The 27,385-nt window shown below is 35.8% G+C and overlaps 1 protein-coding gene across 4 annotated transcripts in view; it reads left to right on the top strand.

The window, feature by feature from the left end:
- DMXL2 (Dmx like 2) overlaps positions 1-27,385 on the top strand; it is a 53,769-nt gene that overhangs the window by 7,498 nt on the left and 18,886 nt on the right. For 3 of the 4 annotated variants that reach the window (XM_062628567.1, XM_062628578.1, XM_062628559.1), the window contains exons 2-24: positions 1,637-1,762; positions 3,493-3,564; positions 4,402-4,480; positions 5,081-5,234; positions 6,197-6,263; positions 7,754-7,932; positions 8,649-8,832; positions 9,783-9,957; positions 10,767-11,000; positions 12,100-12,377; positions 12,543-13,239; positions 14,709-14,830; positions 15,844-15,933; positions 16,911-17,028; positions 17,765-17,884; positions 18,333-18,560; positions 19,025-20,704; positions 20,987-21,097; positions 21,851-22,020; positions 23,270-23,367; positions 23,527-23,692; positions 24,668-24,932; positions 25,562-26,658. In XM_062628567.1, the coding sequence (XP_062484551.1) occupies positions 1,637-1,762; positions 3,493-3,564; positions 4,402-4,480; positions 5,081-5,234; positions 6,197-6,263; positions 7,754-7,932; positions 8,649-8,832; positions 9,783-9,957; positions 10,767-11,000; positions 12,100-12,377; positions 12,543-13,239; positions 14,709-14,830; positions 15,844-15,933; positions 16,911-17,028; positions 17,765-17,884; positions 18,333-18,560; positions 19,025-20,704; positions 20,987-21,097; positions 21,851-22,020; positions 23,270-23,367; positions 23,527-23,692; positions 24,668-24,932; positions 25,562-26,658 (6,510 nt within the window). Of the gene's footprint in view, positions 1-1,636; positions 1,763-3,492; positions 3,565-4,401; positions 4,481-5,080; positions 5,235-6,196; positions 6,264-7,753; positions 7,933-8,648; positions 8,833-9,782; positions 9,958-10,766; positions 11,001-12,099; positions 12,378-12,542; positions 13,240-14,708; positions 14,831-15,843; positions 15,934-16,910; positions 17,029-17,764; positions 17,885-18,332; positions 18,561-19,024; positions 20,705-20,986; positions 21,098-21,850; positions 22,021-23,269; positions 23,368-23,526; positions 23,693-24,667; positions 24,933-25,561; positions 26,659-27,385 lie in introns of those variants that run through there. The other variant, XM_062628588.1, reaches the window with a different exon arrangement.

Here is a 27,385-nt window from a genome sequence, read left to right as displayed (position 1 = left end):
CTGTCCAGCACTCCATGCCACTGATGGAGTTTGTTTTGCAACAAATTCCAGTATTAAAAAGATAGGAAGACAAGAAAATGAAAAGACTTTCTGTTCAATGCCACAATCCCATTTTTCTTTTTCTTACTTTCTGGAAATAATCCTATTCCATTTTAATAACAACTGATTCCCTTCCAATTGGATCTAATAATTGCATAGCCCAATCATCAGAGAGCTAGGATATTCCGTTACATAGATAATCTCCCTCTAACAGCAGCTGTGTTTTTTTCCCTTCTTCTGCTTACACTGTGAATAACTCTAGTATCAGTTCCTCAGACCTTCCAGAACAACGGCTGTGAGCTTGAGGACTCAGACAACACTGTTTCACTTTGTTTTTATGAGATGACCTTGGAAATCTTTCAGACAGTCTATCTTTTGAACAGCTTTCATTTTTGTGTGCAGTTGTATGGTGTGTTAATTTCTGAGGCCTCAGTTTCTGTTTCATTGCTTTTATTGCTGTTCCTTTCTTGGTTTTAGCAGTGACTATACTTTAACTAAGTTTAAACCTTTTTCTTCAGACTTTCGCACTTGTTGCTCCTTCCCAGGAGGATTAGAAGCAGACGCAGAAGGTCATGAGACCTAAATTGTTCATTCTAGTTCCATCTTGTGCTATTCTCTTCATGTACACGTCAGTGGGCATTGATCCTGTAAATCTATCAAAATAACTTCTCATACACTTCTAAAAAATAGTACAGGTAGCCTTTAAACTGATTTTTAAGTTCAAAGGAGAGGGCTAGGACTCAGGAATTTGGAAATTCACCTGTGAAAGAAGCAGGGGACAAGTTAAAATGCCAAAGTGATTTTGTACCATCTGAAATTGACTGTTGAGGGCTTGCACCTTCTGCTTAATTCATCCCTTGTAAAATTTCTGCCTACTGTATTGGAATCAGTGGAAAACTTGCTTTAAGGAAAGAGAATTGTAGCTATAAATGTTTACTTTAGAAAGGCTTATTGGTAGACAGGTGCTAGAGAGGATTTCTCTGCCTGAATGTGGGAGTCAGTGGAACAGATCATCTGGAGTGATTAACTTTTTAGAGTACTCTGACACAGTAGGACAGGTGAAGGTTGGCAGGCAGATATATGTGATTTATTCTCCCAATAGCTGCAAGCTTTCATTGTTCTATAACTTATTCTTAAAAAAAGAAAAGTGGGGGCACACATATTTAAGAAATTTATATGCAAATTCAGTTAGTCCACCTGAACAGCAAACTCTTGGCTGCCTTGCTCTAAGAGGCACCAAGAATTGGAGGGGATTAAAAAACCCAAACAACTAAAATCTGGAAAAAAAAAAACAAGTCCACAAAACAAATGTATGAAAGTACAAACAGAGCTTGAGTTCTAGAGTAAGTTTGAGGCTTTTTTTTGTTTGGGTTTTGTGCTGGTTTTGTTTGCTGTGATTTAAGCTCTGGAATGTTTAAGGCCCCCTTTGCTACTTGTTGCTTATTCTCCCAGTGCTACTGAATTGGTTAGGATAAACCTGCTACAATAATGACAGCTTGTTTCAATGGAGATTTTCACAGAGCTCTCAAACTTGTCTAATACACATTCAGTTTTTTAAATTAATTTTTTAATTGTATTTCTTTTTCAAATATTTCAGGCATATGGCTCTGGTTGTGATATTGTTATTCTGGCAGATGACTTTGAATGTGTGCAAATTATTCCTGGTGCTAAACATGGAAATATCCAGGTCAGTTGTGTGGAGTGCTCCCAGCAACAAGGCAGGGTAAGGATTTTAATAAATTTCTATAGTTTTGTTTTTTTTAACAGAATACTCTAAATGAAATAAACAGCAATATAATACATTAATGTTGTTAATGAGTTAATTTCATGACAAAAATCTTATTTTACTGATCTGTAACTTTGAGTAACACTTTGAGGTTTGTTACTCAGAGAATTGTTCCAATTTAATAGTATGGGGTTTGGGTTTTTTTTGGGGGGTGGGAGGGGAGAAGAGGGTAGACATTTTGTAACAATGGGTTTTGTTCCTTTCCAGGACCTGCAATAACAGGTCTAACAAAATGTGGAAATATGTATTAGTTATAGTATAGTATCAGAACTGGAATGGTACTGAAATGGTTGTTATTGTTTCCACTATTGTATACTTTCATCTAGCTAGAGAATATACAGATAAATATTCATGTATACATATATATACACACATATGTGTGAGTGGGTGTTTGTGTCCTCCAAAATAATGTATTAAAAATACTTTATTTTTCAGAAAAGCTTAGGCATGTTTAATGTGTTTAGAAGTGCTACATTATGAGCAGTCACAACTGCGAGGGCCCTTGCCTGGCCTTGTGGTTTTATTTTTAATCCCTAACGATGATAAAGAGACAGTTCATGTTACTGGGAAAAACTTATAAGTTATGGTAATTCTCTGAGCAAATTTTGTTTGTCAGTTGTCACTGCATACTAATATTAGCTAGTTAAAAGTTAGTTGCAGTATTGAGAAAGCCCTACTTAGGGTTTGGGCAGGTTTAGCCAGCAAGGCGCCTGCACAGCAGCCAGGCAGTCCCAATAGGACTGGAAGAGGGATTCCAGCTGCACAGGTGTCCCCTGCAAGATCATCATGACCCGCTGGGTGGTTCTGCATTCAGGACTCTGAACTCAAGGACTGTTGTTTTTTGTAGGAGTTGCAGCCTCCTTCCCCTGCCCTGAAGAGGAAATAAGATTTCATAATAAATATTTTGAAACTTTTACATAATTTCTGTATTGAGGAAACCAGATCCTGAATGGGAAGAACTGAGACAGTCTTTTAAGAATCTTTTAAGGAAGGAAAAGGATTTTTAAAGATAGTCAAAAGTACTTGTAAGCACATGAGTATTAGCAACCCAACCAGACAGATTCCCAATAAAGACCATTTTGTGTAGCGGGGTTTCTGTGAAATAAATGGATAAAAGAAATTGAGGGGTTCAGTGGTGCAAGTACTTTAGTTTTTCCATTTACCATTTATCTCCCTCAAAACATACTTAAGTATTCAAAATATAATTACATTTCTTCCTATTTCTCATAATTATTGTTCAGTGGTACAGAATGGAATCTGGGAACAGAGAGACCCAGTCACTAATAATTCATTTATTATTTAGCTGTGAAGTAGATGGAACATGAGCAGAAGTAGTGAAGGCATCGGCTTTCCTTTATGCATTAACAGTAGTTACCCTAGAAGAATGTATTAGATCTGGCAGTGTTTATCCCACTGAACAGTGTCTTCCCTACTCAGAGTTAAAATCTTAAAGATGGGCTTGTTCAGAAGGATGTATTTCACAATTCCCTTGAGAAAGTAGACATATAACATAATTAATGACATTTGGATTAATTTCATTTTTCTTGAACAATGATACGTAGAAGAGGTACTGGAAGTTCTTTAGCTTTTTTGGAATACTGAGGAGTGGTTATACTTATCTCCTAACCTTACAGTTTGAGTCTTCAGTGTTACTTTTTTCTTTCCAGATTGCAGCATCATATGGGAATGCTGTTTGCATTTTTGAACCACTTGGTATAAATTCTCATAAAAGAAATAGTGTAAGTATGTATTTCATGATTGTAATTTGGTTTAGCCTCTTAGAAGAGGCAAAAGTCTGTCTGCCAGTTATTAAATTACATTGGCATACGAAAGACTAATGGATAAACATTTTCCACCATCCATAATAAAATTGGATGTTTAGAGTCTTCCACTGCGTGAATCAAACTGGGGTCTGCACATCTGCTAAGTACACAATAACATCTTGTTCTTGAATTTCATACTAGAATGACACAGTGACACATTTGTGATTCTATAGCTTGAAGAGATCATCAGATTTGTGTTACAGAAATATGACTTAGACTTGTATATATGTACCCAGGCTTGTATTAACTGCACAGCCATAGCTGAGCACTCAAGCATTAAGTATATTCTTGGTATGGTAAATGCTCCATCCCTGGCAGTGTTCAAGGCCAGGCTGGACAGTCTTGGGCGACATGGTCTAGTATGAGGTGTCCCTGCCCATGGCAGGGGGGTTGGAACTAGATTATTTTAAGGTCCTTTCCAACCCTAACTATTATGTGATTCTCAAGCAGGTTTCACAATCTTTGTTCTATCTATACTGACATCCTGTAAACTGTTATAAATATATGACCTAGCTAAAGTAATCTACGTACTTATTTATATCTGTGACAGGTCCTGGTGTGATGTGTAGAGCATTTTAATTTTTATAAAACAATTGAAGAATTATTAAAACTAGATTCAGCCATCTGCCACGAGGTCCTGAATGTTTTTGCAACAGGCTTAATACCAGTTTCATAGGGAAAGAATGAAATACCAATACCTTTGTATTTTGCTGTTGATGTGAGAATTAATTCTTTACTGTTTTTAAACCACAGCAACTAAAGTGTCAGTGGCTTAAAACTGGGCAATTCTTCCTCAGTTCCATGACTTATAACCTAGCATGGGATCCTCAAGGTAATGTGAAGTTTGTGAAGTATTTGTTCAACATTTGTAGTTAGGAGACCTTGTACACAAACTGTTGTTATTGTAGTAAAGTGAGAACATGAATATGGAAATTTTAGATTATCTGTTCTCAGGCAGGGTTGCATAAAATGCGAGGCTGCATTTAACATTTGTGAAGATGCTGTGCCAAGTGTTTGAATCTCTTATGCAAGATCTTAGTCTGGGAATCACAGTGTTAAGTTGTTAACTGACTTGAATTACCATAGCTAATCATGTAGACATAATTTTATCACAATTAAAATCAGCAGTGTACACGGACACAGATTTTTATAAGATGTGCATTTGAGATGTAATGTTGATTATTTAATATGATTTATCATTTGAAGTCACAAAAAACCACTGATGTTCTTTCTTAAAACATAAATTCAAAATGTTTTTATAAAAACAGCTGTATAATATGATTGAATACCCTATCGTATTTAAAACTGACTTTATAAAGTTGAGGTTTCAACCTGTTTTTGAATAATTCTCAGTAAAACATGATGACAGGCTTAATCTTTCAATATACATGCATCATCTTGCCTTCACAGCTTTGCTATTACTCACTTTCAGGTAACAGGCTGCTGACAGCAACTGACTTTTTGCAATTGTGGGCCCCTCCATCTAGTGACATTCTAGAAGAAGATGATGATGATCCTGACAATCAGGTCAAAGATGATAAAGTTCTTCCAGTTCTAAATGACTGGAAATGTGTCTGGCAATGCAAGTGAGTGAGATAATTTTTATTTTAAGACAAATTGCAGTGCCACCTCATTTATCAACCCTATCTTCTTTCCAAAACTATATTTTAAAATGTGCTTTTAAATCAGCTTAAAATACCATAAAAATCCAAATGATGTCAGTTATTCCAAATAAAAATTCTTCACTTTTGCAAGTGACCTATCACCAGACAAGCTAGTCAAAGGCTTGCCCAAACGGTAGCACTGGCAATGTATCAAAATTGTCGCCGTTTTCTTCAGAAGTAGTGTTGAGTTATTGGATAAGGCTGAACAGAGGAGCAGTAGCAGTCAGATATGCTACACTGATAAAGATGAGAGCTGCTTTTCGAATGTTCGCCAGAGGGTCCCAAAACTTTTCGCCCAGTTCTGTTTGAGATCCATGTGACAGAAGTGCTTCATGATCAGCCATTTCTATAAATATGCAAGCAGACTCGGAAGCAGTTGCCTATAAACCTGTTTTCTCTTGACTTTTTATGAGCCATTTTAGATTTTGTGCCCACAAAGCGCTGTATAGGCTACTTTCCACTTTCAGGCAGTAGACCCTTAAGCTGTAGTCGCAGACAAATAATATCACAAATTATCTAGGTGATCTTCACTTTCATTTCTTCCTATGATTTGTCTTCACTGGGAGTAGAGGAGTAGATGGGACAAATTTCACTTCTGTGATCTCATTGGATATAGCCTAGGCTTGCCATACTTAAAACAGTGTATTTTATGGCCTGTTTTTCTGTAAAATTTTGAAAATACTAATTATTTTGTTTCATTGTAGAAAATACTTCTTATGATTCTGCCATTTCTAAAGTATGCTTAAAACAACAACTATAAAACACTAATACATTTCGTTTAAGTAATGAACAGTAATATTTAATCAACTGAATATATATGGAATAATACTGTGGAATAAATAGACTTTACTTACAACTTAAAACTTTACTCTTGTATTCTTTAGGACTGCTGTATCAGTACATTTGATGGCATGGTCTCCTGATGGTGAATACTTTGCAACAGCTGGGAAAGTAAGGACAAAAAAGGAATAATTTAATAAGTGATTGCAATGGTTTTTATTTGTTTAACAAAAAGATACCTTTTGAACTGATAATATGTACAGCTCAGTGCACAAATTAGAAAAGATTTTCTGTTTAGTGAATTCTGGGTTCAGTTATCAGTTCTTAACTTCCATTTCAGTTTGCAGTATTTTTTGTCAAATTGCTATTCAAGTTTTCAATTAATAATTCTCTTTATTGTCACCCTCTCATTTGAGTGATTCCCTTTGGTTTTCAGGTTTGGTTAGGTAAGCATTTATTGCTTGCACTTAATGTTGGTTGAACAATTAGATTAATTTTAAGAAGCTTTGTTTTCCTACACTTACTGAAGAGGACAACTGAATCATGAGCTATGTTGTTTTATGACTAAACTCTTACTTTCAACTCCTTAATAATTACTACATATAGAATCATTGTGGTTAGAAAACTATAAAAAATTTGCTTCGTTCTGTGTTTCTCATGAATATACTTTTATATAGCTAAATATTTGGCAAATTAGATGAGGCAGATGTTTCCAGAATTTTCTGTCTGTAGGACAATTCTATAATTTTCTGTCTGTAGAACACATTAGTTGTTTTGTGAGATAGATACACAGCCCTGATCATAATTCTTAACAGAGCTGCCTGTCAGACTTCCTCCTTGCAGAATCTGTAGTCAGATAGTGTACTTTTTGATGCTTGTCAGGTAATACTATCTCGTATCTACACTCTTGAGGTTTGTCATTCATATCTTTATTTTATTCTGTATCACCATTCCAGCAGCAAGTCCTGATACCCAGCTGTGTACAATTACTGTAGCCATATTAGTAATGTGGTCCTTAGCTCACATCAGTATAGTCATACTCCAGTCTCACTTAACAGCATTAATAGTATTGCTATTTCAGCAGTTCACTTCTGTTTCAATAATTACATCAGTGGTGCCCAACCATTTAAACCAGGAAGGTAGCATAGGCTGTGATGGTGAAGGGTAAGGTTGTAACATGCATCTGCTCCTCCACTCTGTGCCTGTACTCAGTAGGTACAGTGCTTTCCATGAAAGTCAGGCTTCCTGTGCATGGCAACCAACATGAGTTGTCTCAGTGGAGAAACTATTAATGAGCTTAATATTGTAGTGTTAGTAGCAGCCTATTTCTGGCTTCTATCTTTGCAGGGAAATGGACATGGCATTTTAAGCATGCGTATGTGCTAAGCAGAAATTCACAGTGAACCAAGAGAAAAGTAGGGGGCCAACTGGACTGCAAGAAAAAGTCCTTATAGGAATGGAATATTGCTAGCAGAATATTTCTTCAGTCCTGTAGCTTATTCCAGGAGGATCATCAATGAAATAAGTGGTCTCAGAAATGGCTTGTCTGGAAAAATGCAAATAGTACCAGAACAGCAGTTTCCTTATTATTTGGGACTTTATTTTTGTGATATTTTTAATTATAGCTAGCTAACCCCATGTTTTTTTGTTGCTTTACCTAGAATGACTGCCTCTTAAAGGTTTGGTATCCTATGACTGGTTGGAAGTCATCTCTTCTACCCCAAGAGAATGAAGAAAAGAAAAAAAGCTCAGGGGATGTCAACTTCGCATTTGTTTATTTGGCACATCCTCGAGCAGTGACAGGATTTTCATGGCGTAACATTAGCAAATACATGCCCAGGTTCGAAAGTTTTGTTTTTAAAAAACCCAGTCAAGGCTTTGAACAAGTATTTTTTTAACACTTTGCTTAAAGTTTGGCTATCAAGAGCATGATTAGATTTCTCTGCTTATACTTGGTGGAAATAAAACATATGAACATCTTCCCATAAGCTTTTGTATTACCTAGGACAATAGTGATAGTCACGTTAACAGGTGAGATTTATTCTAAAATATAGTCTAAACTTTAATGCCTTCTCAAGGTATGCCAGGAAGCATGAATATAAAGCTTTGTCTTCACCAATTGGTGCTATGACATTGGAAATAAAATACTTATTTAAATGATCAGCATTTAGTAAGCTAATTTGTATTGTATATACTGGTTATTAATTAGTTGTTCAATTTCACTTTTAGTTATTTAGTAAAAATTATGCATTCTTCACATAGTCCAACAAGTCAGATAGTTTAGGCAGTTTGATAACTGCAGTTTTATAATAACTGTTGCATTTATCAAATAATAATCCTTCCATGTTCACATGCACTTTTGCCAACAATCAGTAGGTTTTGCCAAATCCAGTATGGGTTTGCCAGCATGCCAGAAATCACTAATGATATAAAACCTTTAGTTAGCGGAGAAGTAGAAATTTGGATGAAACAACAACTACTCTTCTCTAATTTCCACTGTGTCCATATAGCTAATTTAATTGCATTGAGCAGTAACCTTGATATGTCTATTGTTAGGGGTTTGGTCTGTAACGTGTTACTCACATCTTGTCTTGATGGCATCTGTCGGCTTTGGTCAGAGACATTGTTACCAGAAGATACTCTTCTTGGTGAGCAGATCTGTGAAACCAGCACTTCCAGCATTAGCAGCGCCGTCTCTCAATCTGGAAAGCAAAAGGACAGTATACAGCATGCACTAGAGGTACAAGTAAATACTTGTCACTTTTTTATGTCAAGATTCTTAAAATTGAAATGCTTAAAGGATGTATAACTCTATGAATGTGTATTATCTGGTTCTTATAAGGATAAAAATAGTCTGAATTATTACATATCAGTTTTTGAAGTTTGTTATTAAACAATGAAGAAATCAGACTTTGCAACTCTGCACACAAGCTCTGTGTTCTTAAAACTCAATCTACTTTTTCTATAGCTAATAATGATGAGACAACATTTAATATGGAATAGTGATAGTTTCATTTTGATTGGCTCTGAAAGTATGTAGTTGTAGAAACAGAGGAAGCAGTAAATCTTTTAATTTTTAGTTATCTGATTTGGTAACTGCATTTCCAAAAAGTGGTACTATAGGGCTCAGAATTTCAGTGGCAGTCATATCAAGTCTATTAAGTTTACAGTAAGAGAAAACCTATCAATATAAAACCAAGAAAATAAAAAAACACCCTACTACTCATTTGTAGACTATTACAGCCTGATGAGGTTCTTACTTCTTACATATCATGACTATCAACAAATAGGGAAAGTGGAACCAAATATGCTTTGGGCTGTTCAATCAGTTGTGCTCTCAGCAATTTTCTATTCACAAAAATAATTCACTATAAAATTACATTGGAAAGGTTACTGCTTTTAGATTGCCATAAGCTTGTTTATGAAAGTTACACAAAATAGTGTGTATTTTTATGTTGTTGTTTTAGCAGATATTAACATAAATTTCAGAAGACTGTTAGAAGAGCTTTGCCTTTAGCTAGAACTGGTGTATACAAGTGTTACTAATCTCTGCTGAAATATATTTTAAGTAATCCTTTTCAAATTAATCTTCATGTCTTACGTAGAAAGAAGTTAAATAGCTTTAGGCTTTGCTAAGTGTGAATTTTTACCTTACAGTTTAATTTTAATTTTTTCTTATAAATATACCAGACAATTCATGAGTTGAAAAATATGAGAAAAGGACAAAGGAGGTCGTCAGTTCTTGTTACCCATACAGATACATTGCCAGATCAACAGGGTACTCACGAAGTTCAGCGTCACATTTCACATCACGCAAATGCACTTGGTCACTTCCACATAGCAGCAAGCATCAATCCTAATACAGGTGAAATATTACAACTATTTACTAAACTGTAATAATATATTTACACAAAATGGACAAAAAAAAGGCGGAGGGTGGGGGAGAGGGAACAGAGATGTAAGTTGTTTGCTTTACCTAATTGAATACAGGTAATTTGTAGGACGACTTATTTCACAAGCCTGTAATTTCTCATAGAGTTTTGTAAGACAAATGAGGTTGAATTTATTCTGAATACCTTCAGAACTTCTAAAAGCCAATTGAATTAATCTTTACATGTTAGAAAGCAAAAGAAACCTAAATTGCATGTCTGCTTGGTGTTAGATTGTTGGGTTTTGGGAGGCCATCGTATATGATGAATAGAGTATTTGTGTCCTACAGAATAGATAATGAGTTAAAAAAAAGGCTGTACCAGATTTTTTGGCAGGAAACCAGCTGCTTTTTATAGAGTAATGCAAAATATTATAAACAAGTGAAAAACTAAAGAGCAATTGTATTTGTTACCGAAAATCTGTATGTGAAATGACAATACTGCAACGCAAGAAATTGCGCAATTAGAACTGTTGAGTATCATTTACCATTCACATAAGTATTAATTTTCATGTAAATTTATTGACTTCAAAATATCTTAATAATTTTTTTTAAATTTCAGTTTCATGTAAAAACTTTATCTACCTTTTCTGATCTTACAGGCACAAATTATTAATAATTTTTAGGTTCTACCTAAAATAACCTAAATGTCTTAAGAAATCTTTGTGTATGTGTTGTATATATATTTTTTAAAGGTGAGCAGTTTAATATATAGCTTTTTTTTATTTGTTTAAAAATGTCCACAGATATTCCATCAGTCTTGGCTGGAACAGCTTTTAATATAGATGAAGGAAATGGAGGCTTCGTTGTTCACTGGTTGAATAATAAAGAATTTAATTTTACATCCTCTATTGAAGTGTTTATGCAGCATCTAAGAAAAATTTCTGAACAACAAGTAGAACAAGATTTTGATGTTGAGGCTGAAGAGGAAGAAGAAACGGAAGAAAAAGAGAAAGGTTTACATATGAAATTAGATCACGGTCAGTAACATTGAGATATGTAGCACAAGAATTATTTTGAAGTGCATTAATGCAATAATTAATACATTTATTTACCACAAGAATGAAAATGCTAACATCACTAACCTGAAATAGACATTTACAGCTGAAATTTTGACTGCTGTAATTGTAGGCATGAAAAATGCGGTGAGGTACTCTGTTGGAATGCAATAGTGACATACAGAGTGAAAAAGAAAGGTAGCTTTGGTCTTTCATTTCCATTTTGAATATATTCCACTAAGCTATGAAATCATGATTAAGACCTGCTCTCTATTTACCTTACTATCTGTTGTCAGTAATGATAAACCAATTTATGGCAGGCCTTAAGTAGGGTTGGACATAGCTCCGTTTTAACACAACTGCAGTGTTTCCAGTACTGGTAAGATTTACATCTTAAGCTTTAGCCCATGTGATGATGCCAATTGTAGCTGTTCACAAAGCAAAGGAGAGACTATTCTGAAATTAGTGGTGAAAAAGTGTCCTACCAGAAATACCTTACATTGCTGTAGGAGGGTCACTCGGTCAGTAAGCATATGTAAAAATCTAAATCTGTTTCCAGAAACCAGGAAGACCAATTAGTGACAGTAAATTGATGATATATTTTGTTCTTTATAATGCTTAGGTTCTTGAAATACAGATTACCAATGCAGTAGTTAAGTGTATGATAATTGTTATTGAACATGCACTACATACTACTTTCTCAATGATCACTGTGATCAATGATATTTCATTATTACCTTCTAGATACAAACATCCACCCGCATTAGTTTGAAACCAGCATTCATATAAAATATGTGGGTTTATATACTTGACCAGAATAATTTTAGGCAGGGCATTACTGTTAAGTATCTGAATTTGGATGGTTATATTTATTATTACTTGCATTGCATAGTTAGAAGCCATAGTCAAGGGCCAGACCCTCACATTTTTCAGCAGACAAAGATGTTTCTACCTGCAGTGCACATGAATGTTCTTATCAGATGCTACTCTTAGCAAATAAGAAATATTATGTTGTTTTGAATAGAAACTGATGAGGAAATCTTTTTAATGCATTAAATGGCACATTCCTTTTCTGTTGCAGACTTGTCTATAGACAGAGAATCAGAGACAGGGACTGGTACAGGTTCTTCAGAACATGAAGATGGAGAAAGAGAGGGAAGCCCCAAAACATCTCTACTAACAGGCCCATGCATGCCTCTTCCGACAGTTTTGTTAGATCAGAAAATTGAGTTGCTTGTAACTGAATGGAACAGAAATCCAGATATGCTTTTTACTATTCATCCCATTGATGGTACCTTTTTGGTGTGGCATGTGAAATACTTAGATGAATACACTCCAGGCATCTTTCGGCAAGTTCAGGTATTGTATATTTGAAAATGTTTTATTATTTATGATCTTAACAATCATTGTGTCCTTTCTTTTATACCTGAACATTGGTATGACCTTAATGAAACAGCTAATATTTATTTAGACTTAAGCTGCAGTGTTAAATTCTAATTGTTTTTATTTTTATTTTTTTTTTAGGTTTCATTTTCTTCAAGGATTCCTGTTGCATTTCCATCAGGAGATGCTAGCTCCCTTAGCAAAAATATTATGATGTATGCTTGCCCCATCTTTGTAAAAGATGATAGCAATGCTGTCTATCAGAAGACAATGGACTTTCCAGATAAGACTCTAGCAAATAAAGGATCAAGCTTTGACCAGGGTAGTGCAAATGTGAATATAATTTCTCCAAAAGTAATGATGGTTTCCAAACATATAGATGGCTCTCTAAATCAGTGGGCAGTTACTTTTGTTGATAAATCAGCTTTCACTTCTGTGCTAACCGTGTCACATAAATTTAGGTACTGCGGTCACCGTTTTCATCTCAATGATCTAGCTTGCCATTCTGTTTTACCATTACTGCTAACATCTTCTCATCATAATGCTCTATTAACTCCTGAATCAGACAGTTCCTGGGACTCTGATAGGATAAACAGAAAAATGGATCCAATTAAACATGTGAAAGGTTCTTCCAGGCAGCAGCTTAAAAATGCAGCAACCCGTACATTCCATGACCCAAACGCAATCTATAGTGAGCTGATCCTGTGGCGTGTAGACCCTATAGGACCTTTATCATACACTGGAGGAGTATCTGAATTGGCTCGAATTAACTCTCTTCATACCTCCGCTTTCTCTAACGTAGCCTGGCTTCCAACACTTATTCCCAGCTATTGCCTTGGTGAGTATACTTAGCATGTTTCCATATAGAGTTAACACTATGAGTTGTAGAATTAATTGTCAAAATAAATTACTATTGTAATTTGGAGTATTCTTGTATTAACTTTTCATCAATTTCCTTGTATTATGCAAATTAAGTATTTTTATTTCATTTGAGGCTAAACAACTTCAAAACATTTCATCTGGTCTCAGTGTGCCTGTAGTTACTGTGAATCAGCTGCCATCCAGTAACTTCGTGTGAATAAGTAATCATTGCTCTCACAAAGAATAAGATGATCCCTTTCCTCAGTGCTTTAGGCAGCTTCATTGAGTGTTCTCTGTATTGCCATCATATTAATAATGCAGATGTTCTGACAACTTGGGCATCTGGTTTTGTGGCCACATAGAGCTGAAGGAGGCGGTCAGTCGAGCAGAGCTAGTATTTGGCCTACTTGAACATTTGATTAGTTGGGAAAGGTTTTCAGCCAAAATTTACACTTTTATATAATAATTTTGATATCAAATATCAAAATCTTTTAACATGCTGGCTAAAAACTCTGGTTAGAAGATCCTGAAACAATACCCAAATTCTTCAGGCTGCCAGTGTTTTACAAAAGCCCCATTAGAACAGAGTACTTTTGAAGAAATAGGCTACATGAACTTTAGAGAACTGCAACTACTTTTTCAGAGGTCAGGCAGCAAATCATCTGAAGTCTAATGCCCTAGGATGACTCTCCAGGTTTTGTATTTTAGGGCTTTCTACTGCAGTTAGCAAAATAGTTTCCAGTACTGGTAAGACAAAATAGTCTCTACAACTATGATTCTCCTCATCCACTCAGATAATTATTTTTGAATGATCACAAGGATGCTGCTGTTGTAGTAAGTTGTCATCTTTGCATACAGTACTAGAAATGTCATTTTTGCGATGGATGTAACATTGTTTTCTATTAATAATGCCAAGTTATTTTATTATGCTAAGGCCAGTCTGACCTTTGCAATGATAAAATAGGTGTCAAAGATGTTGTACAACTTCAAAAATCCTAAATATACTTAATAAGTGTGTAATGTGTTTTATTTAAAATAAAATAAATTCTTTTCTCTGCTTACATAGTAACATTCTGTGCTGTGTAAATCCCAGAGTCTTCTAAACACAAATAACTACCTGCTTCCCTTAAGGAATGGCAATATTCCTTCAGGTGTACATAATGGTTTTTGTATGTGTGAACCATTATTTGTAAATATGAGTTCTGCTTCGATTATTCAGCTTTAATGAGGAATTTCAGTTACACAAATGAGGAGAAAGGGAGTTATTTCAGAATTCAGATAATGGTGGTTTAATGCACACATTTGCTTAGGTTTTTTGCTTCGATACTTTATGGAAATTATGTAAGAAATGGATTCACATGCAGTGATGTGGAACGTAGTAGATTACCTGATGCCATTTCACTGCCCCTTTTTTTTAAACTATTAAGTTTTTGTGTTTTCTATTAGGTACATACTGCAATTCTGCTAGTGCTTGCTTTGTTGCATCTGATGGCAAAAACTTGAGACTCTACCAAGCTGTCGTAGATGCACGAAAACTTCTAGATGAATTATCTGACCCTGAATCATCCGTAAGTTTTCTGTAGCAATGGTTTGAAAGTATTAAAACTACTTAATGGTCACTCCCCTCTTTAGTGGGGTATTTGTCTTCACTTGGTTCTGTATAATTTTTTTGCCATTCTGTGTATGGGATCTTATGCCTTATACCTTACATAATTTTATGGTTTGTATCTCTATCTAAACATCAGCAGTCAGAAATACAGCTATTACTACTAAAAGTGGCTGCACTGAAACAAAATTCCCCTGACAGGCTTCCCCAGCCTGTAGCAGGTGGGGAAAGGAAAATCAGGATCTCTTTCTTTGTTTTCTTAAAAGAGGGGAAGTCGGAGTAAGTGGGAAGGTGAAAACAGTAGAGCAGACTTAGGTGTATCCACCAAAGTTACATCTGTACATGAGGAAGGGCAGAGATGGTGGGATAAGGGGGGATTGGCAGGTTATTGCCAAGGGTAATACTAGTTCTTATTTTTTCATCCCTCTTTAATTTCTATAACTTTAAGCAAAGTAAAGCCTGATCTTGCACTGTTATTGTATAAAGAAGCACATCTTTCCTTTTTTTCCATTATTTTGTTATTTTCTAAGCTATCCTGCAAGGTAGAGCCTGTCAGTATTCAGATCAGCCTGGGGAATCTGTTCCAAGAGCAGTAATTGTGAACATTCGAGCAAAAATCAATAGAGCCTTCAGTTTATGTATAAGCTATACTGACTTTTTTTACATGTTTTGACAAAACCTGAAGCTTTAAACAGAAGTGAAGCAGTATATTTTACTTTCTCATGTCACAGATACCAAGTTGTTATTAAACTATAAGTCTTTAAATAAACACTCTTTAGTTCCCGTTAAAACCCCATGAAAGGTACAAACACAACAGTGCAAATGTCTTAAGAAATGCTTTTTAAGTGACAACAGTAAGAAATCTGTTACAGTTTATGCTAACAAGGAAAATTAAAGCACCAGTTTATTGTGACTGCAGTTTCCTTCTGTCTGAAGGAAAAATATACTAACTCCTCTATTTTTTTTCTGTTTCAGAAACTTATTGGGGAAGTGTTTAATATTGTGAGTCAACAATCTACTGCTCGACCAGGATGCATTATTGAACTTGATGCAATAACTAACAAAGTAAGTAAGTGGTTAATTCTTTAAGGGTTTCACATAAAGGTGTTTAGTAGCTCTGTCTGTTAAGTAACCTAATTAATTCAGCTATCCATTTTGAATAATGAGGGGGCAGCAGCATTATATCTTGTTCTTACTCACAGTTATTTTGACCAGACATGTTCCAGTGCTGTTTTGTGTTAGAAAGCAGCCTGTGAAAACAGTGTTTTACCATTTCTTAATTAGGTATCTGGATGTTTTTGACACTTACAAAGAAGTTGTTCTCTATTTGTCAATAAATTTCCATGCTTTTAAGTATTAATCACATGGGATCTTCAATCTTAGGTTCAAATATTTTTATAGATGAGTACAGAAAATACTCTCTTTCCATGTTTCTCTAGAAAAAGAGGGTGTTTTGCAGCATGAAAATTTAGCCATCTCTGTCTTTGGGGACATATTTTTCCTTGCCTGCAGAAAAGGATTTCACTGCCAGCAGCCTCCTTTGTAGAGAGGTGGAGGTACTGCAAGGAAATCTGTTGCTGTCAGAAAGGACAGCTGTTGAGATACACAAGAGAAGGGAAATCTGAAAATCATTCCCTTTTTTTAGATTTCCTAAGCAGTTCATTGTGGACCTGTCTTCCCACTGAAAAGGGATAAAAGTCTAAGAGTTTTTCCCACTGTCATTTATTCAACACCTAAAGCAATAAAAACCAATCAGGTACTAATGCATCTGTCAATAACTGCAGCAAAAATGTTATTACAGAATGTGTCTAGCAGAGTAGATCTCAGTGAAATAATTTGCATATACAAACAATCAGTTCTAGAATATGCTGTTCTTAATATAAAAGGAAAACATTCAGGTTTTTGGATGCATTAAGATAACTTTTAACATCATAAAAGAAAGTGATCCTCATTGGTAGCTAGATTGCAGGAAAGAAATAATTGCATTAGTACTAAACGTTGCCTTATTTTTCTGGAAGCGTAACTATTACTTAATATTTCAGTGTGGCTCAAACACACAGTTGCTTCATGTCTTTCAAGAAGACTTCATTTTGGGATACAAACCACATAAGGAAGATGTGGAAGGGAAGGAAACTGAGATATTTTTCCAGCCATCACAAGGTACAAAATAAAAATAGCTAATATGAATGAAGTGTAGGTAGAAATGTTTTTTTAAGGTACAGAAATAGCCAGCATCTGTTAGTTTCCTTTTTATGAGAATCTGTAGAATTTACTAAAATGGCTGTTTCATGTTGCTCCTATGAGTTGTAGTTTACATGGTAACGGTAATAAACAAAGGCATTCTAATTTGCTTAGAGTGAAACATTTTAAGCTGTATGACAAAGTCCACTTTTCGAAACACTGTATGTTGTATATATAAATGTGTACAAAATAGAGCAGAAGTATATTTTCTGCATCAATATGTAGTTCCAGGTGATAAGATGAACATATTTGACTTCCAAGCTAATACAATAAAAAGTAACTTGGGGATTTGTTAGCAGACTTAAAATTTTAAAAGGAAGAAAGCAGGCAGGTAGAAGAGTCTTTACAATATAGCAAGATAGTTCAAACTGATCTGTAAGGCAAATATATCTAATTAATTAGATTTGCTACTAGTACTCAGGTTGTCTGTAAGTCAGTCTATTTTTGTAATAGTTCTGTAGCCATAAGCAAACAAATTCTATTAATGTTTAAAAAGTTATTAATCATACTGTTTGAATGTTTTGTTTCTAATCAAGCAATTTCTTTCAAAGATGAAAACAGTTCTTTTAGTATAAATAATTTTTAGACAGTCTTCTGTTACTGAAAATAATTTATGTTGAAGATAAAGTTCATGATAGTGATGTTGAAATTACAGGGTATCGTCCACCACCTTTCTCAGAGAAGTTCTACCTAGTAGTAATTGAAAAAGATAGTAATGGCTGCTCTGTTCTTCAGATGTGGCACCTTCATCTCAAATCTGTGCAAGCCTGTTTAGGTGAGTGACAGTAATTTTCTTAGAGACAGACATTACTTTAATATTATTTTAAAATAAAACTTAGAGATTGGTGTTTCATTTCAAAACACATTGTCACCTTTACTGAGCAGAAGCCTCAAAGTCAGGAACATTTAGAATTCTATCAATGCAATAATAGCAGTAAGATTCCTTACAAACACTGGTTGTACTCTACACCATTAGCAATGCAAAAATTTCTTGATAGGCACTGGATTCTTTCTTTTTAATTCTCGGTATTTCAGAATATTATGGGTATCCCAAAATGAATAGTCATAGCATGCAGTAAAAGTAAACACAGCCTGCACACATCATATAAGTATTTTTGTGTAACTTAAGCATGGCTAAAAATAGATCTGATATTGTAAGATATTTGTGCCTTATCCTTACTTAAACAATTTCTTTAACACCGTTGTCAATTTTTTGAATATAGCAAAACCAACTGAAGCTACTTCACCAGAGAATAAGCTTAGTGTACCTGTGCAAAAGAGTGTGGTTTCTTCTCCAAATGTATCACCTGGCATAAGTCCCATTCCACGATCTTCATCAATTGCTAATCTTCAGACTGCTAGTAAACTCATTCTGAGCTCCAGACTTGTGTATAGCCAACCTCTGGATCTTCCTGCTGGTGTAGAAGTAATAAGAGCAACTCCTTCAGCAGGTAAATGTAACATTTTTTTCTATCCAGTTTGTCCACTAATTTATTTTCTATTGTTAGGATTGGTTGTATTTCCTCAGCCTATTGCATTCTGATTTATTGATACAGGGAACACCAGGCTTAAAAGGCTCTCTCAAGTCATTGTGTCCATGTCATATTACCCTTCCATAAATATATCGAATCCCCACAGGAAAGATGTTCCTGAAACATGCTGCTCTAATGGTTGAAAACTTAACTTCTAAATTTTTTAACAAACAGTATATACCTGCTTTATATCATCTGCCAATATTAGCATGTTGGTTATATAATGCTTTTTTTACCTGATCTCCTTACACCTTCTTCTGTATGTCTGTCTTCATGTCCCTCCTGTCCTTCCTCCTCCCTCCCCTCCTTAGGTTTCATGTTATTCATAGAGGCATTATACTTCATATTACTAAAAGTAAATATGTAATGTGTTCTAACTTCAGGTCACCTGAGTTCTTCATCAATATACCCAGTCTGCCTTGCACCTTATCTGATAGTAACATCCTGTTCAGACAACAGAGTGCGGTTCTGGAGATGTACTGTAGAGACAGACCTAAACAGCAAAAATGAAGAAAGGGAAACATACCATTGGAGGAAATGGCCTTTAATGAATGATGAAGGAGAAGACAACAGCAGTACAGTGAGCATTGTAGGAAGGCCAGTTGCTGTTAGCTGTTCTTACACAGGACGTCTTGCAGTAGCATACAAACAACCCATACAGCATAATGGTTTTGTTTCCAAAGAATTTTCCATGCATGTTTGTATACTTGAATGTGAGTCTACAGGAGGATCAGAATGGGTTTTGGAACAGACAATTCATCTGGATGATTTAGTTAAGGTGGGAAGTGTACTTGATTCTAGAGTCAGTGTAGATAGTAATTTGTTTGTTTACAGTAAATCAGATGCTTTTTTGAATAAAGACCAATTCCTTGTGCCTAGTATCAAGCATTTAGTACATTTGGACTGGGTATCAAAAGAAGATGGTTCACATATATTGACAGTTGGAGTTGGTGCCAACATCTACATGTACGGAAGACTTTCAGGAATTGTAACAGATCAAACTAGCAGCAAAGATGGTGTAGCTGTCATTACTTTACCACTAGGTGGTAGCATAAAACAAGGTATAAAGTCGAAGTGGGTGTTGCTTAGATCAATTGATTTGGTCTCATCTGTAGATGGCACTCCTTCACTGCCTGTTTCTCTGTCCTGGGTGAGAGATGGTATACTGGTAGTGGGAATGGACTGTGAAATGCATGTTTACGCCCAGTGGAAACACACTATCAGGTTTGGTGATGGAGAAAGTGATGTTTTTACTACTGAAGACTCAACAACACAAGATCCACTCAAAACAAGCCTGATAGCAAAGAAGTCCAGTGTAATCGATAGGGCAGGTATTGTAGATGATGTTTTTGGCACTCCAACTGTAATACAGGATGGTGGCCTTTTTGAAGCTGCTCATGTTCTTTCACCTACTCTACCCCAGTATCATCCAACCCAGTTATTAGAACTTATGGATCTGGGTAAAGTTCGCCGAGCCAAAGCCATTCTATCGCATTTAGTTAAATGTATTGCAGGAGAAGTTGCAATCGTTAAAGACACAGAAGCTGGAGAAGGAACTGGTCCTAAGCGCCATCTTTCTCGCACCATTAGTGTAAGTGGTAGTACTGCAAAGGATACCATCACAGCTGGAAAAGACAGTACTCGAGACTACACAGAAATAGACTCAATTCCCCCATTGCCACTGTATGCACTGCTTGCTGCAGATCAAGATGCCACTTTTGTTTCTGAAGAAACTGCTAAAATACCTCAGGGCTCTGAACATCATGATAAGAGAAAAGCAGAAGATCAGTACTCAGACCTATTCCAAATTCCGTCTGTTACAACTGAAGACTTTATTGATTTTGAGCCTGAGAAGAGGGAGAGTAAATCCAAAGTTATTAATCTGTCACAGTATGGTCCGACTTACTTTGGCCGAGAACATGCTAGTGTTCTGTCAAGCCACCTGATGCACTCAAGTCTGCCAGGCCTCACTCGACTGGAGCAGATGTTCCTTGTAGCTTTGGCAGACACTGTGGCCACAACAAGCACTGAACTAGATGAGAACAGAGATAAGAATTACTCAGGTTAGTAACTGATGTATTGAATTAACATTCTTGTTCTTCTCAGCAAAGGTAGACTTAATCGTTGGGTATTCGGGATAACAAAGCTAGTATCAGTTATTCAGATTAGATACAGCAAGAAAGAAGAACTTAAGTATAAATCTCTACTTATAATTCATACATAATAACTTGTAGTTTAGTTCTCAGCAAGTTCTGAAACATACATCCCTCACTGCATATGGTAAGTGTATATATGTGCTCTTGTAGTCATCCGCATGTTCAAAAATTAGCATTTATGTTTCACAGGAAGAGATACCTTAGATGAATGTGGCTTAAGATACCTGTTGGCTATGCGCTTGCACACCTGCCTCCTGACATCACTCCCACCTCTGTATCGAGTTCAGCTGCTTCACCAAGGTATTTCTTAGAGTGAAGTTTTGCTTTCATTTGATCTACTTGAGTTGATAGGGTCTGGGTCTTTTTTTCTTATTTCTATTATTATTATTTATATTATCTGTATATTCATTTTAGATGCTCTCTATTTCATTAAGGCCCTTATTTTGCAAAGATTTAGTACAGGCTTCCTTGCATGTACTGTGAATAGCAAAAAAAAGGTAGAACAGAACAAAGATTCTGTCCCATTCAGTTTCAGGCATGAATAAGTTCTCCAACCAGATAAGAGACAAATTGTACATATTGTTTCTGCTGGAGAATGAAGATACTGCTTTACACAGGATGGCTTTGTCTTACCTTAAAGATTTTTCTATTGTTTTTATCACAGCAGGTTTTTTCCAAGCTCAGTCTGAGTACATGCTGTTGTGAAATCCAGGAAATAAAAGCAGTTACCACCTAAGCAAAAGACAGAAAGGTTTCTGGCACAGAATAGGTCTGCCTCTGCAATAGCAGAATATTTTTCCTTCACTCTTTCACCATATAACTTATACATATATGAATGGTGTACTGGGAAATGACATAAGAAGCACTGAGAGAACATCCCTAGCAAGTAAAAAGATTTTTGAGCTGTTCCTTCGGCAGCTCTACTTCCTGTTGAGGCAGTCTCACATGAATCTACCTAACTCTTGGGTTGGAGATCCCACTTTGATCTTTGACATACTTCATTTGCTTATTAACAAGGCTTAATCCTCTCAATTCTATTATGTTACTGTTTAGGCCTTTCTACTTGCCATTTTGCATGGGCTTTTCATTCTGAGGCTGAGGAGGAGTTGATCAGTATGATTCCCGCGATCCAGAAGGGAGACCCACAGTGGTCTGAATTAAGAGCTATGGGTATTGGTTGGTGGGTCAGGAATATCAACACACTCCGAAGGTGCATTGAGAAGGTACTTTTCGCTACTTACATGTTACAGTTGACATGCTGTTAGGTATGCCTTAACAGATATGCACATGATTTGCATATAGCAGATTCCTTTGTACTCCAGCTCAGCTAGGAGATAGTGTAATAGTTTTTTCTATGCCAACTGATGTTGGCATGCTTGGCTTACAAATTTCATTATTCAATAGTAAGATATAATTCAGTTTATCTAGGGTAAAACCATTTCTGAAGCACCTAATTTCCCTCTCCCCCACTCCCCAATATTCTACAGTATGTTTAAGATCATATTAGCTACTCTAATAAGAATCTTGTTTTCAGATAGGGTCAGTATTAAACAGGGAATTATGCTTTGAATTCAGTAGTGGGGTTTATTTAAGAAATACGTATAAATATTAGTAAAAATATATACGGGGTCTTTTTGCCATTTTTGTATTTTTTATAATGGAGTACTGTAGAACATAAAAGATCTGAATTGCAACTAAGTGCAGCGCTTACTTTTCTGGAGAGTCATAAAATTACTGTTTTATGTAAACATGTACCTATATTATGTAAAACCAAAGTCTCATTTACATGCAGTTTTCTTATGGGAGGTGTAATAATGGATAAAATGCAACATATTTTTGAGATAGCTAAATTTTCCTATAGGTACCAATGAGATTTAAATCCTTGCTTTAATAAGAATTGTTTTGTAGCCTGAAGCTTGAGGGATTTGAATAATTACTAGATTTTGCTTTGAATTACAGCAAACAAATAATGCAATCTCGGAAACGTCTGTGGAACAGAAGTACTTACTAGTTATGCTGTAAAAATTCATTTTGAAAAATTACAGGATACTGGAATCCAGGAGTAAAACTTAATTATCCTAGTATTCCAAATTGTATCTCCGAGTCCTATACAGAAAACAGCGTTCATTAAGGGAATACTAGTATGAACTTAGATATATGTAAATAATGGAATGCAAGAGGAATTTCATGTGATAGTATGAGTTACTGTAACACTTTTCTAAGAAAAGACTTATTTGCATAGTTGTAATGTCCCACTGTGGTTAAGAGGGGTTATATTTGCAATAGTGCCGTTTTTCTGAGTCTTAAGAACGTTTAGAGAATTGTGACATATGAATAAAACATTCTGACAGAAGTTACTTTTGCTTTGTAGAAATAATACAGTCACCTATACCATCCTTCCTGACACAAAACATTCTAGCTAAAAGCAGCCTCTATATTTGCAGTAATAACAGTAAGTGTTGCTTACTGCAGGTTGCAAAAGCTTCATTTCAGAGGAACAATGATGCCTTAGATGCTGCACTTTTTTACCTTGCTATGAAGAAAAAGGCAGTGGTGTGGGGTCTGTTTAGGTAAGTTCTGTTAACTGCAACTTTGATTAAATCTTAATTGAACCAGGAATGCAAAGTGGAACTCATCCAGATTAGAGTTTATAAGTGATTAATTATTCAAGTGATTGTATGCTAAGATGATATAATAAGTAGTTGTATGTGTCACATTTACTTATGCAGGTCCCAGAATGATGAGAAGATGACTGCCTTTTTCAGCCACAACTTCAGTGAAGATAGATGGCGCAAAGCTGCTTTAAAAAATGCTTTTGCTTTGTTGGGAAAACAACGCTTTGAACAATCAGCTGCATTTTTCCTGCTAGCAGGTTCACTGAAAGATGCTATAGAGGTATCCATTTTTGAGAAATTAAGTTTCAGTTTCTAATTTGACCTATGTAAATGCATCCTTACAAGCTGTTCTCTGCTAATGTTTTCCATAAATTGTGGCAGCACAAATGGTATGGTGTGCCCACACATGACCTCCTTGTGTGCTGCAGACATACCATTTACCTCCACAGTACTGTAAAAAGCAGATTGAAAGCTGATTTGAAGGCCAGAATAATTTTTCAGATACATCAGTTCTCAGTTGAAGCACTCTTGGGAATAACAGTCATGATCCTTCTGGCAAAATTTGGTAACAACAGTTAGGTTGGAGCTCAGCCTCCAGCTATTCTGCATGACCTATTGTTACAACATTAAGTGAAAAAAAGAAGTCGGAGTTCTCTTCTGAAGCAGCCCTAGGATTCCTTTTTAGTGGAGCTGTGATGTTGCCTGCCACAAGGGAGGTGAGAGCTGTAAGCAGGATCATTACCGAAGCAGTACCTCAGAAGAGAATGGGAATTAGAGAACCTTTAGTTCTCCTCCCTGCTAATATGCAGTATGTTTGTCTTTACCTGAGAATGTAAAGAATTTTTCTGAGAGATGCAATTCTGCAGATGAGACAGTGTGAAGAATATCTTACCAGTGATGTATTAACATTGAAGTTGGAAGTTATCTTTGTTCTACTAGGTAGAATAAACATCTTTACTTCTGCCATATTAATCTTTGACATGCTGATGTACTGGTATTCATATGATAATTCCTGAAACAGAATAAAGCACACCTCTTTCCAAACATGGAAGAAAATATATTACTTAGATATCTTATCACCATGGGTTTAACCCAGAGATATGTATGTACTTAAAGAACAGGTATGATGAAGGGAAAAAAAAAAAAAAAAGAAAATCAGTCTGTTCTGTAAACATTTATTGCTATCCACTTAATTGTTATTTTAAAGAACTACCTTTACCTTATAAAGCAACCTTTTCCCCACTTCTCATCGTAGGTTTGCCTTGAGAAAATGGAAGACATCCAGTTGGCTATGGTTATCGCTCGTTTGTATGAATCAGAGTTTGAAACCTCCATCACATACACTTCCATTCTTTATGAAAAAATTTTGGGCTGCCAAAAGGATGGAACTGGGTTCAGCTGTACTAAATTGCATTCTGATCCATTTCTGAGAAGCATTGCATACTGGATAATGAAAGATTACACTAGAGCACTGGACACATTATTGGAGCAAACCCCTAGAGATGATGATGAAAACCCAGGTAAGGGAAAAACCTTAGTCTGATAGGACAAACTTATTAAAACAGAGTAGAGAAGGAGGAATACTTCCTATGCAGTTACTTTCCTAAGATGCCATTATGCATTAATTGCCTTATGTACTGGCCCACTCAATTTTTACTTAAAAAAAAAAAAAAAGAAAACAAACACACACCAACCATCTTTTCTGCATTTCTTTCAAGGACTTGTTTAATGGACTTAAATTCTCGTTCTTGCTTCTAGGAATTCGCAGTGTTCTAGCAGGATTTCCTATCCTGTCTCTTTCAAGATTAATGTTAAGGGACAGGTAGCTATATGGGTTTGTGTGGCATATTCCCTCCCTTGGGGAAAAAACTACCTGACTGATCACCCTAGCTTATTTTTAGGCTTAACTGAGTAAAATACAACAGTGAAGCAAATGAGGGGATTTAGTATCTTTCTACTCATCCAGCTCATACCTTTAATCTTTTCGTGGGGAATAAGTAATTCTTCATTTTGTTTTGGCAACCAGACCAAAAAGTGTCTTGTTTTTTTGTATTTTGACAAGTCTCTGTAATGCAGGAAATAGTGCAAAACAGAATAATACCATTTTAAAGCCATTTTCAATAGCTGTCATATCTCTTTAATTCCTTAGTTATCGTCAAGTCATGTAATCCTGTGGTGTTCAGTTTTTACAATTATCTTCGGACACATCCTTTGCTCATCCGAAGATACTTCAGTTCACCAGAAGGGACTTTGGCCACCTTAGGTCTAAAAACTGAGAAAAGCTTTGTTGATAAAATTAATCTTATAGAAAGAAAATTATTCTTCACTACTGCAAATGCACATTTTAAAGTGGGCTGCCCTGTACTAGCCCTTGAAGTCCTTTCCAAAATTCCAAAAGTAAGAAAAAAGTCTACTGTAGATGCACAGAAAGAGTCACCTAGTACTCCAACAGTGGCTGGTGTTTCAGATTCCAAAGCCCTAAGGGAGGGTGCTGGAAGTGGTGATATAGACTGGTCAAAGCCAATTTCAACTTCCTTTGCACTGGAAAATACTGTTGAATCTTCAGCACAATTTGACTGGAGTCAGCCAGCAGTAAAATTTGATGATGAGCCCCTTACTCTTGACTGGGGTGAAGACAAAAATGAGTCAGATGAAGAGGACAAGGATGTTGGTATAATAATGAAAAGCTCAAAATCTGATTTGAAGAGTGGAGAAGATGATGAGAGAACCTCAGACACCAACATCCCACAAACACCACATGGGCAGATTTGTGATGCAGGAGATACTGAGGTTGATGTTATTGCTGAACAACTGAAGTTCAGAGCCTGTTTGAAGATCCTTATGACTGAACTGAGGACTTTGGCTACAGGTTATGAAGTAGATGGAGGAAAGCTCAGATTTCAGCTGTACAACTGGCTTGAAAAAGAGATTGCTGCTATGCATGAAATATGCAACCATGATACAGAGGGCAAAGACTATTGTAAAATGTATACCAAAGTAAATGGGGATCTGCTTGATCACGATGATATGGATAAGCCAGACATTGGTTCATATGAACGGCACCAGATAGAAAGACGCAGGTTACAAGCAAAACGAGAACATGCTGAAAGACGAAAGTGGTGGCTGCAGAAGAACCAAGCTCTTCTAAGAGTTTTTCTAAGTTATTGTAGTCTTCATGGGGCACAAGGTGGTGGTTTAGCATCAGTAAGAATGGAGCTGAAGTTCTTGCTGCAAGAGTCACAGCAGGTAAAACATTCAGCTAATTTCTGTTCACAAATATGAATAGTTCTGGACTGTCAGTTTTGTCAAATGCTGAAGTTTGTGCCTAGATAGATGTTTCTCACATTCTGCAAGTCTAATGTTCATGATCATTTTAATGTTCTTGGAGAAAGAACTTCATATTTATGTGTATTGCTTTACACATTATCCTGATTTTTTTGGTCCTTAAGAATCTGTTATGTGACACTGAAGAACAGGCTACTTATAATTATGGCATATTAATGCTGTTGCTTATATTACAGCTGCATCATTATATAGGTGTTCCAATGAAATTCTAATTTTGATCACACTAAATTAAATTCACAGTTACTGAAATCTGACAAAACCTGATTCCCTGCACCTCTGCAAGTCATTCAAGGGAGCTACAAGGAAAGAGGTATTAGCTGCAAGACTCAACAGATCGTATTAAGACAGGGTAGTGCTCCCTTTTACTGTGGCATTCTCTACATTCACAGAAAAAGAGATATTTTCCAGCAAATGCTAATGGCTAAACTAAGCTACAGTAGATAATGTGATACCAGGCAGTATCAGATTCTCTGCTCGAGTCCTAGATTTCTCACATTTCATAGGAGCAGTGGACAACTATTTTGGTGGTACTAAGCTTAGCATGTACTTTGAAGGATAAAATAAAAAAAAAAAATCTGTTGTTTCCACTTGAGAAGCTCAGATTAATGCAAATTTGGTTTTGTTATTA

Source organism: Pezoporus occidentalis, unplaced genomic scaffold (assembly GCF_034315485.1).
Source record: "Pezoporus occidentalis ecotype Australia unplaced genomic scaffold, CSIRO_AGI_Poc_V1 ctg11, whole genome shotgun sequence".
Lineage (NCBI taxonomy): Eukaryota > Metazoa > Chordata > Aves > Psittaciformes > Psittacidae > Pezoporus > Pezoporus occidentalis.
Note: the sequence above shows the minus strand (reverse complement) of the source record. Positions and strands in the feature narration are given on the sequence as shown.